General features: G+C 36.3%; 1 protein-coding gene across 1 annotated transcript; it reads left to right on the top strand.

Annotated features, from left to right (window-relative positions):
• Positions 1 to 6,601: 6,601 nt before the first annotated feature.
• On the top strand, positions 6,602 to 11,712 carry LOC123653666. Its single transcript, XM_045589664.1, has 2 exons — positions 6,602 to 9,726; positions 9,990 to 11,712. Exons 1-2 carry the CDS (start codon positions 6,602 to 6,604, stop codon positions 11,710 to 11,712), a joined length of 4,848 nt encoding a protein of 1,615 aa, XP_045445620.1.
• The last annotated feature ends 753 nt before the right edge of the window (positions 11,713 to 12,465 follow it).

The raw sequence follows: 12,465 nt of genomic DNA, 5'->3' as shown, positions 1-12,465 counted from the left end.
GGCAAACATTTGTATGACCAATACAAATGTTTGTCATGTGCGAGGATCGAACCCGCAACCTCCAGCGCAACAGTTACAAACCAGTGCTGTGACCGTTGCGTCAAGGCGTCGTCTTTATATCATTATTCATAACTTTATATCTTTCATTATTAGAATTATTTGGGAACATTACAAATGTTATACAGTAAACGAATATTTGTAAAGATCTCAAAGATTGATTCAGTTCAATGAGCAATATAGGCAATTCTCGACTGTCAAGGCTATGGCTATTCTAAGAGAATCTTTTAACGCCATCTCTGACTCAGTCTACCAGTGATTCACTGACGATATATCACTCCGATTGTTCATACATACTTGGTTATTTACTAATTCTATTGATTCGCAACATAAATTAGGAACAATTGTACTGTTTAGTTCATTGCGGGGCATACCTATCACACTATTAGATGCATAAATTATAAAGAACCTAATAAAAGTAAAGTTTTATTAATCGATACTAGAACCATAAATATAATTATGTCATTGTCACGTTGTAAGTACTGGCGGTAACTTTCTCTTTTATTAATATTTTGTGCATGTTTGACACCATTATGCAATATAAAGGCGGCAGACGAATAGGTTTTATATGACGGCAACCACACTGCAAAAGTAATACTTTACCACTACTTCATGACAAAATATTTCATTACGCACTACAAAGTATATAATAAACTTTACACACATGATATAAAAATAGTAGGAAATAAACATCGACAATTCATATCAATCGACGCTGATGTTCTAGTATATAACTAAAGTGATGATTTGAATAAATACTTAAAGAGGCCGAGGCCCCGAGGTTGACATTCAACGTAGCAGCAATAGAGTGTTATGCAAAAGCGGGTATGATGCAAACGGAGTGGTGGCTTCTTCATTCGCCGGAGTGTACAATCGCCATGCTATTCACGTCGATGGCCGCAGGCTCACGCGCTCGACGGCTAAAGCTTACAGAGATTAAGTAAACGAAAATAGAGCGCTGCTACATGTCAAAAACATTTGATCCCCGGCATTACATTACACTTTAGTTCTAGTGTCTATATAAAACTAAATGAAATAAAAATAGACTATTGTGCTTTTAAATATAAGTAACACTATTTTACTTACAAATATGTATAAAACGAATGATAAATTGATTTGCAAGCTTAATTATCACTTTTTTTTAAGGAAAAAATGTATTCCATTAATATACTCCAAAGAGATTAAAGGAAATCGTCTTATCTATCGGTTGACTGATTACAACGATCTTGATACCCCGTGTAAATTCAAAGTTGAATAATGACTACTGCGGTGGACAGCAGGCCAACATTAAGCTCATCTTCCACCGTTTAATTTTTTTAAATTAATTTTTTTTTTTGGGATTTTTTTTAACAAATGTATTGTTTTGGCTATATACTTGACGAGCCCTTTGGCGCAGTTTGTAGTGACCCTGCTTTCTGCTCCGAGGGTTGTGGGTTCGATTCCCACCCCGAGTCTGGGTGTAATATAAATATTTATTTATATATTTATATATATATTATTTATAAGTATTAAAATGTAGCTACATATATACCAGTCGGCTGTTACCTTATAACACAATCATTAAGTTGCTAACTTTAGGAACAGACGGCCGTGTGTGTATTGTGTAGATATTTATTTATTTATACGTTAGCTGCGTAGTTCACGAAACATAATTTTAATATTATATGTATTGCAAATATGTTTAATTTTGGCCCTAAAACAAAACAAATGTAAATATTTCACACATTTATACTTGTATTTAGTATAGGAAAAATAATTCATATTATGTTTAAAAAAAAAAAAAACAATATAACCTTTGTTCACTATCGTATCAGATAAAAAAAAGGTGCCTAAAAAAGCGTAGCTCTTTTAGTGCAATGGAAAAACAGCCTACCTACGTAAAACAAATAAACCCGGGAAATTTAAAATTGGAGAAATGCGTTACCCCGGATATGTTCTCGGTAACAAATGATACGGTCTTAGAGAACCCTAATGTTAAAATTAATGGCCTTTGCGAGCTGGTCTTAACCTATAATTTTTTGTTTATAAATAATTGTTTTTTATTCTATTTTCTTTTATGGCTAATTTGAACTCTCTAGTTGAAATTGAATGAAGTTATGCGCTCTATATATAATATTACTGCTGTAAATATAGTTAGCAAATCTAAAATTCATATTATAATTCGGATAATCTTATATTTTAAGTATAATACAAACAAAAGTCAACAGGGTTAGCGTCGAGGTCCTACTTAAACAAACGTCACTTAAATAAATAAACAACATTGGAGAACGCTGGTTCTCCGAACAACATCCACTTATGAATAACAAATATGGCCGCACAATAAAATGTTAGTCTAAGACCCGTTACAGGCTCTGTAATTATTAAAATATATTCTATTCACATTTCGTAAGATCTTCGGCACACATACAAATATAGAATCGACTACGATACGCAAACTATATCGGTGTTGACTTTTGATGAATAAAATTCAAATGCAAAAAAAAAAAAATAATGACGAAATTTTCGAAAAAATACAATAGTAATAGAAATTGTATCATCAGAATCTAATATTTATAAAGCTAATAAATGGTTCTTATTAATAATTATATTATTAGCACTGTACCAAACAGTTAACAGTTTACAATATTTATTACGCAGGACCACAAAAAAGTTCTCTGTACGTTTGACCAAATGCTACAGTTGGGTATACGTCGAGTAATCGTAATCTTATTTGAAAATTTAAAAAGGATTCCTAATAACAGATTATGTTCTGACTTTACAAATAATTTCACTATAAAATGGTAGAAAAGTGTAATCAATCACCCTTGTGGTTTGGCGCCGTATAGGTATAGTGCTCATACACAATAGAATCTTTTCTTTTATATCCCATCTCTGAGTGATAATTTTTCAATTTATCGTGACAATTCCGGGACATAGTATGGACTATCGTATTTAAAAGGCTGTTTCTAAGACTAAACAAATCTCATAGAAATTATGTAGCAAATCACTTTACTTTCTACATATTTTTAACTGACTTCGAAAAAGGAGGAGGTTACCCAATTCGATCGTGTATATATATATATATATATATATTCGGAGATAACTTCGTCGTTTATGAACCGATTTTGATAATTCTTTTTTTGTTGGAAAGGGGAGATCCTTTGTGTAGTACCATTATAAGAAAACCAGGACCTGATGATGGGATCCCAGAGAAATCGAGGGAAACCTTGACAACCCGCATAACTTTTTACTGGTGTATCGATTTTGATGATTTTTAATTTAATCGAAAGCCGATGTTTATCATGTGGTCACATTTAAATTTCATCGAGATTCGATTACAACTATTGGAGTAATCTTTGATAATGCGTATTTACTTGACTATTTTTTCGTCTACCTACGTTGTATTACTTGTCGATGTAATATTCATTATATTAAATAAGTATTTGTAACTCCTTTATGCCTGTATTTTACCGTGCTTTCTGCTCCGCGGGTCGCGGGTTAAATTCCCGCCCGAGTCTGGGTGTATTATTTCTATTTATCAAAAAAATTATTTAGCTATATCGGCCGGCTGTTACATATTATAACACAAGCAATAAGTTATTTACCATAGGAACAGATGACCTTGAGTGTATAAGATATTTATTTATTTATCTACTTATTTTATGTATTTATTTTAAGCGCTGTCTTTTTACATTTTTCTTTAGAGTATTTAAAAATCCAAATATGAAAGTATATAAAAAATTGTTGTATATTTTTTTATACATTGTTTGATGTGTCTACTAATAAAGTAATTAAAATAATTAAGCCACAGACAAGAAAGTGCACTGTAGTGGAAGTGTTCACCTATCATTATTAAACTAACGGTTTATCGTATGCAGTGATTCGAAAAGGGAAGTCGTCGGGACACGCTCGATGCTCACAGTTTTATATGGAGTCAATTTCATTTCCTATAAACGTTAGTTTAAGCGTCACTCAGACTTTAATAACTAGTCAGTCGATTGGGCTCTCCATGTCTTTCGTTCGACACATTTATACCAGAAAACTTAAGAATCAATTTTTAAACTATTTTTATTTTATTTTCGAATATTTTTTTTTTCTTTTGTTAGGTACATTATTATTTAAGTTTTTTGTCTCGTGTTACCTGTGTACATTTTAAATACAATGCACATTATAACAAATTTTAATTATGAGACATTACATTTATACATATTTAATGTACTATCTATATATTAATACGTGAAGCAAAAGTTTACGAAATTACCCGAACTTACTTACGAAGTACCCCTTTTTACGAAAATTGGACGGCGGAGGAGTATGAAATTAGAGAAAATGGAGTGCAGAATGATAATATTTTTTTTAATTATGCATAAAAATACATTAAATCAAGAAAAAAACATAACACACACTACCATGTATTTAACACACAGGCATATTATATACTCTTTTGTTGATTGTTAAAGTCTGTAGTCAAATTGAATTTTTTTTTAAAGTTTTTTATTTTCATTATTATTTTTTTTTTATTTTGTATTAAATTTTTTAATTATGATCGAAATTCGACCACTTGGCGACCACCAGTTAAGAAATAAATAAATAAAACAGATTAGTTATTATATAAAAATAGCCAATAACAGCATTTTTAAGTTACGCTTTTCAAGTAAATTCTAATTCCTTATTTTATTTGTCCTATCCCTTTACACCCGACTTAATACGATAGTGAGACTTGATTTTCAAAAATTCTGGCGCGTACGCAAATTGATTTTTCGAGACGCAACCGGCCTCGATAGATCGTGAGACTATCCTTTTCTTAGAAAAAACTCACGCGGACCTCTTGTGATCATATTTGAACCCGTTAGTCGCCCGTAACCACAGTGAAGGATGGCTGCCTTTTTTGGCGCGCGAACTCGCCCAGGTAAGTAATATATTTTGTATAAAATTATTCCAATTTTTATAGTTTCGTTTGTGTGATTTACTTAAATAAGTGTTGTTTTATACCTATATGTATCTAATTTGTACCTAGCATGCTTACTTAGGCATATATTGTGACTCAAAATCAAAGACGCACGATCGTGTAGGTTAGGTGTTATGTACTGAATGGATATTCATAACTTTTTTGTACATTAACAGGATTTTCCTGTATTTATGATCGTTTTACAAGGGCTTTATCTTAATTTTTAGGAATACCCCTAAGGGATGATCAAGTAGCGCAAATATTAGCAGATGGAAATGACTCGAAAATTGAGGAATTTGCCGATGATGAGGAAGATATTATGGCAAGAGTCTAAGACCATCTAGAAGAGAGTGGATCTGGTTCTGGTGATGAGTCCTCTTAAGTGGATGAGGCACCACCACTTATACCAACAATATCCAGAAGCAGGGGATCCTCTAGAGGCAAATCAGGTAGAAAAATATATAGAGGACTGGCTAGTGCAAGAGATAGAGGGCAGGTGTACGCGCACAAGCAAGCGCGACGACGTCACGGCGACCGGCCTGCGCCGCCGCCGCCTTCACCGCGCCCCACCGTGTCCTTCTTCCCCCCTCCGGGCCCCCGCGGAGTCGAACTTTGAGCGCGAGACTCGACGAACGTTACTTACACATTTTAAAATTATTGTCAACTTATTAAGCAATAAAGTTGTCTATTATTACTAATTTTGTTTTGCTGAATTCATCGCAAACAAAGTGGCGACCGTGACAGGACACTACAACCTACAGCAGTCTATAAGGTCATAACAAGAGGTCATAAGGACATACTTAGTGCTAACGGTCAAGTAAAGGGACTACAACGGACATCAGCTGCTTCGCAACAGGGCCTGGCGGACTATTTCGTACACGATTCCGGAGGTCAACCTGAGGGAAGTGATCCGTTCCTATTTTTCCTTACTTTAAATTCCGTTTTCCTTTTTTTTCTTTTGTGTAAAAAGCGTAGCTATTTCCTTGGGCATATTATTGAAGTATCTTGCTTTATGCGTACTTTCTCCGCCTGTTAGCTAAAGCTTTTACAAAGTGTATATACGCTGTCGCTTGCGCTCATATACTATTCTTCTTCTTTCGACTCGTAAGCTAAACATTTTTGGACAATAAAATCGTTGTTATTGAACTAATATTAATGTACTGAATGATTTTGCATTTTAAATAAAATAATAATTCTTAGCTTATACTACTACTATAAATTTATACTTAAAACTAAAGGTCTTTTATTACTTGCATGAACAATAAGGCTGACTACTTATCTGCGTTTGCTATTTTTGTGCTTAATTAATTACCGATTGCTTAAATTAATGCGTTTTAAATTAGATTTTATCATTAAAAATTAATTGTCGTATGCAACAAAATTCCCATAGCAGATTATTTTCTACCCGCTTTTTAAAAAATAATTATTTCTTTGTTCCGCATTATTAACGTATTTTGCCGAACATTCCAGGGACTTCGAAGCGAGTACCTACCACCTACTCGTGGTGTATTTAGCGTGATCAGCGCTGGCGGAATTGGAACAGCTGCGGCGGGCTACTGCGATAACTGGTTTGAGTGAACATTTTTACTTTATTTAATTCATTCTTTGTTCTATACAATGCCGGAAACTGAAATGAGTGGTTTGAAAGAACTTTTAAAGAAACGTAGTACGATTAAAGGTCGTTTAACTAAATTTAGAGAATATATAACGGTTTTAAATCAAATTAAACCTGCAGATTTAACTGGTGCTCAAGTAAAAGAAATTTCATTGAGATTAACTAAATTCCAAGAGTTGTTTACTAGTTTTGATGAATTGCAAGATCAAATTGAACTTTTAAGTACCGACCAGGATGAACAAATTAGAGAAAGAGACTTCATAGAATCTCAATTTTATTCCTTGATATCGACTGCGCAGGAAATAATCGATTCGATTTCTCAAAGCAGGGATCGAGCCGAGGGTTCTGTAAATTCCAAGCCATCAGGCACTTGTTCTCATGCTCTTAATACAATCAAATTGCCCACGATTAAACTCCCGAATTTTGACGGGAACTACTTAAAATGGCTGGAATTTAGAGATACGTTCGACTCGTTAATTAATTCTAATGATACTATACCTACGATAAACAAATTCCATTACTTGAGGTCTGCTTTAGAAGGCAGTGCTACTGTTGTTATAAAATCCATAGAATTTACCTCTGCGAATTACAGGGTTGCGTGGGATTTATTATGCGAAAGATATAATAATAAAAATATTTTAATAAACAATCATCTAAAGGCATTGTTCAACATCGAACCTATAACGCGAGAGTCTTACAAAGCTTTGCGTTATCTTATTGATCAAGTATCTAAAAATTTAAGAGCACTCGGAACGTTAGGCTTACCTACTGAGCAATGGGACGTTTTGGTTATATTTATGATGTCATCTAAATTAGATATTAATACAAATAGAAAATGGGAGGAATACAAGGGTAACCTCTCCGATTTACCTACGTTACTTGAATTTAAGACTTTTCTTCGTAATCGCGCGGATGTGTTAGAAACCACTCAAGGTACCCGCTCGGATAAACACACCCATGACTACAAGTCTAATTATAAGTCACAACAATCTTCTAAATCATTAGTCGCTGCTAATACGGAAGTGTCAAAACGGATTGTATGTAGTATATGTAAGAAGGACCACCGTGTGTATTTGTGTCCCGTCTTTTTAGAAATGAGTTTGGAGGACAGACAGAGTGAGGTAAATAAATTAAAATTATGTTCAAACTGTCTCCGCGAAGGGCACAATGCGCACAGGTGCCGTTTAAAGGGTTGTTGTAGGTCATGCAAGGGGAAACATAACAGTTTACTCCATAAAGAAATTGCAGAGGTTTTGAAGGCTGCACCCGTCTCTTTGGCAATAGCTGGCGCAAAAGAAGTGCTACTGTGTACCGCTCTTGTAGATATAGTTAATCCACAGAACAATAGCTGTCAAAGGGCTCGAATATTATTAGATACTGGGAGTCAATCCTGCTTCATGACTACTAATTTCAAAAATAAAATGGGTTTATCTGTAAATCGAGTGAAACCTGTAAACGTATCGGGTATAAATAATATCGGTTTTGATATATCTGAGCGTTGCTATGTCCAATTGAATTCTAGAGTATCTTCCTTTACGGCTAAGTTAACATGCCTCATTGTACCTAGGATTACCGGTAGCGTGCCTAATAACAAAATTGAATTGCAGAACTTGAAGTTACCATTAAACATTGAGCTGGCCGACCCTGCATTTTATCAACCAGCTGATATTGACATACTTATAGGCGCAGATGTTTTTTGGGATATTATAGGTACACAACAGATCAAGTTAGGTCAAGACAAGCCTACGTTGCTAGATTCGAAACTGGGGTGGCTTGTGTCTGGCCCAGTAGGTAAAAGTACTTGTAACGATAATTTTATGTGTAATTTTAATCAATTAGATATTTATGAAAGTATGAAAAGATTCTGGGAAGTAGAAGAGTTACCTACGACCAAAAATAATTTATTCTCTGTAGAAGAGCAATTATGTGAAACTCATTTTGTAAATAACACTTCAAGGTTAAGTAATGGTAGATTTTCAGTTAAAATGCCGTTTAAAGAATCACCTGAAGATTCTTTGGGTGAGTCATTTTGCAGTGCGCGCGGAAGATTCTTGAACCTTGAGAAGAAATTAAATAAAAATTTAAATTTAAAAAAAAAATACGTTGAGTTTATTAAAGAATATCAGGAATTGGGACATTTATCAGAGGTTGATCGACCTTCATTTGCTTTTTATTTACCTCACCATGCGGTAGTACGTGAGGAGAAGGAAACTACAAAAGTGAGAGTCGTGTTCGATGCGTCTGCTAAATCATCTTCTGGAAAGTCACTAAATGATATCCAATTGGTAGGGCCTGTAGTTCAGAGCGATTTATTTGAAATTTTATTGCGTTTTCGTATACATAAATTTGTATTAACTGGGGACATTGAAAAAATGTATCGGCAGATAGAAATAGATAACTCTCAACGTCATTTACAGCTTATCTTGTGGCGCGAAGATGAGGAACAGCCTCTCAAAATATTAAAATTAAACACTGTCACTTACGGTATGGCTTCTGCTCCTCATTTGGCCACTAGATGTCTCTTGCAATTGTCTCAGGAATGCAATGATGAAACTGTTGCTAATGTAATTAAACGCGATTTTTACATGGACGATCTGAGTACAGGTTCAAATAGTGTCGATGAGCTCAGAAAAATATACAACGGTGTCACTCAAACTTTAGAGTCTGCATGTTTTCCTTTGCGCAAATTTCGCACAAACTGCTCTGAATTGTTTGAAAATCAAACTGATGTGTGCGAGGTTCGTGACTGGAACAAACAATCTAGCGTCCTAGGTCTTAACTGGTCACCCAAATCGGACACGCTTTTCTTTTCTACAGATATACCGGTTGACAATGTTATCACGAAAAGGACAGTTACTTCCATGACCTGCAAGATTTTTGATCCGTTGGGTTTATTATCAGCAAGCATTATAAAGTCAAAAATCTTTCTTCAACAATTGTGGAGTAATAAAATCGATTGGGATCAGCCTCTTCCTAGTGACGAAGCTGGTAAATGGACTTCTTTTATTCAAAATTTGGCTCAATTGTCATCAATAGTAATACCTAGGCATGTGTTAAAATATACTGATTGTGACATTGATCTGCATTGCTTTGTGGACGCATCTCAGCACGCATATGGGGCCACTGTGTACTTACGAACCGTAGACAGAGAAGGGCACGTTAATGTACAGCTGTTATGCGCTAAAGCACGAGTGGCGCCACTAAAGACGTTGACGATACCACGCCTTGAGCTATGTGGTGCGTTGCTAGGGGCACGATTGTGTGCCAAGGTTATAGAATCACTTACTTGTAATATTAGCAACAAAAAAAAAAAATATGGACCGATTCTACGATTGTGCTAGGTTGGTTAAACACTCAATCCCGAAATTTAAAAACCTTTGTTTTAAACAGGGTAATCGAAATAAACGATCTTACTAAGGGATTCGCATGGATGCACGTACCAACAGATCAGAATCCTGCTGATTTAGTGTCCAGAGGGATTGACTCGCAGCAGCTTCAAGATTCTACTTTGTGGTGGCGAGGTCCTTCCTTCTTAGCGAAGGAAGAATCTGAGTGGCCTATTCAAGGGTCCTTTGCAACTAATAATTTACCAGAGTTAAAAGTATTTACATGTACGAAAGTGGACACTAAAAGTAATAACTGTTCACTTGTAAAATTCGAAAAATATTCTCGATATGATAAATTAAAGAGGATCGTAGCTTATGTCTTAAGATTTATAAATAAATGTCGTAAAAATGCTGTAAGTAATGATGTAATTGAACCTGAGGAACTGGAGAACTCGTTAATGTTGTTAGTTAAGCAAGCTCAGTTAGAATCGTTTGCTAATGAACTTTATACTATTGCTAAAGATAGAAGTTTGCCTCTTAAGTCTAAATTACTGCCTTTAGATCCATTTATAGATACGTTAGGAATTCTCCGAGTAGGTGGTAGGTTGCAAAATTCAAAATTTGATTTCAATAAAAAGCATCCTATTTTATTAGACGGCAAACATCATTTTTCTAAAATACTCATGAGGCATGAACACTTTCGTTTACTTCATGCTGGTCCACAGTTATTACTAGCTGCGGTACGCGAAGAGTTTTGGCTTATCGGGGGCAGAAACTTAGCTCGCAGCGTAACGAGAAAGTGCATTGTTTGTGCGCGTATGCGTGGTCAAGTGATAAAACCTATAATGGGTACTTTACCGTCTGTAAGAGTATCCTCAAGCTTTGCTTTTGATACTTGCGGAATTGATTTCGCTGGGCCCTTTTTAATTGCTAGCAGAAAGGGTCGTAGCAGTAATATAACCAAATGTTTCCTTGCACTGTTTGTTTGTCTTCAAACAAAGGCTCTGCACTTAGAGACGGTGAGCTCAATGTCTAGCGATGCTTTTCTTCTTTGCCTACGCAGGTTTGTGTCTCGAGGGGGCAGACCTCAAGTAATTTACTGCGATAATGTTACTAATTTTGTGGGTGCAAAGAATGAATTAGGTAGGGTTATTAAAGCCAGCCGTCAGTCCGTGTCCGATTACGCAAGCGTTGAAAAGATTAAGTTTGTATTCAGTCCCGCATACGCGCCTCATTTCGGAGGAATCTGGGAGGCTGGTATTAAGTCAGCAAAGAGCCATTTAAAACGTGTAGCAAGCAATGCTTCTCTGACGTTTGAGGAACTAGCGACGCTTTTTACCCAAATAGAAGCAATCCTTAATTCCCGCCCGCTATCTCCTCTTTCGTCAGACCCCACTGATCTATATCCATTGACTCCAGGACACTTTTTGATTGGGCGACCTCTGATGTCGGTGCCGTCACTGCCTGTCACCACTAAAAGGCCTAACAGATATGAGTTTATTGAGCAGCTGAGACAACACTTTTGGGAGCGTTGGCGCAGGGAGTTCATCGCTGAGCTGCAGCAACGAACGAAATGGCGAACTCGGCAGCGTGACCTTCAAATCGGCGACATGGTTGTCCTGAAAGAAGACCAATTACCTCCACTACGATGGCGCCTTGGGCGCATTACTCGATTGTACCCTGGTCCAGATGGCATAAACAGAGTAGCAGATATCTTCACAGCAAAAGGAACCATGAGGAGAGCATTCAATAAAATATGCCTTCTTCCAACATCTCCGGATGCCTAACTAGAGAAAGCGAGAGAAGAATAGTTTGAAAACGTCTTTCAACGGGGGCAGTATGTACGCGCACAAGCAAGCGCGACGACGTCACGGCGACCGGCCTGCGCCGCCGCCGCCTTCACCGCGCCCCACCGTGTCCTTCTTCCCCCCTCCGGGCCCCCGCGGAGTCGAACTTTGAGCGCGAGACTCGACGAACGTTACTTACACATTTTAAAATTATTGTCAACTTATTAAGCAATAAAGTTGTCTATTATTACTAATTTTGTTTTGCTGAATTCATCGCAAACAGCAGGTTACGGGAAGAAGACAGGCTAGAGGAAGAGGACAGGCTAAAGGAAGAAGAGAGACAGGTGAGAGAGTGTGGGTAGAAACTGTATATACAGATAAAGCTCATGATTACACTGTTTATGATAAATCAAGTTCGCCGATCCGCAAATCTCCGATTGATTATTTCCGTGAATACTTTGATGATTCACTCCTGGAAGAAGTTGCTAGGTGCACGAATCTATACCATTGCAAATCCTGCATTGAATTCAAAACTACCAGACTGGAAATAGTAAAATTCTTTGTTCTTCAACTAATCATGGGCTGTTATTCCCTATCCAAAACTATCGATGCACTGGAAAACTTGACTGAAACTGGCATTGGTCAGCGACACCATGACCAGAGACAGGTTTCTAACTCAACGTAATACACTTCACGTTGTCGATAGCGACACGCCAACAGAAGCTGAAAAAAGCAATGCTCTGTGGAAGGTGC

Source organism: Melitaea cinxia, chromosome 1, assembly GCF_905220565.1.
Source record: "Melitaea cinxia chromosome 1, ilMelCinx1.1, whole genome shotgun sequence".
Classification (NCBI taxonomy): Eukaryota; Metazoa; Arthropoda; class Insecta; order Lepidoptera; family Nymphalidae; genus Melitaea; species Melitaea cinxia.
Note: the sequence above shows the minus strand (reverse complement) of the source record. Positions and strands in the feature narration are given on the sequence as shown.

What these genes read in the sequence shown, in the direction of transcription:
- LOC123653666 (XM_045589664.1), top strand. Translation starts at nt 6,602, where the DNA reads ATGCCGGAAACTGAAATGAGTGGTTTGAAAGAACTTTTAAAGAAACGT. An exon ending in CACGCATATGGGGCCACTGT is followed by an intron (nt 9,727 to 9,989) that starts GTACTTACGAAC and finishes TGTTTTAAACAG; the next exon opens with GGTAATCGAAATAAACGATC.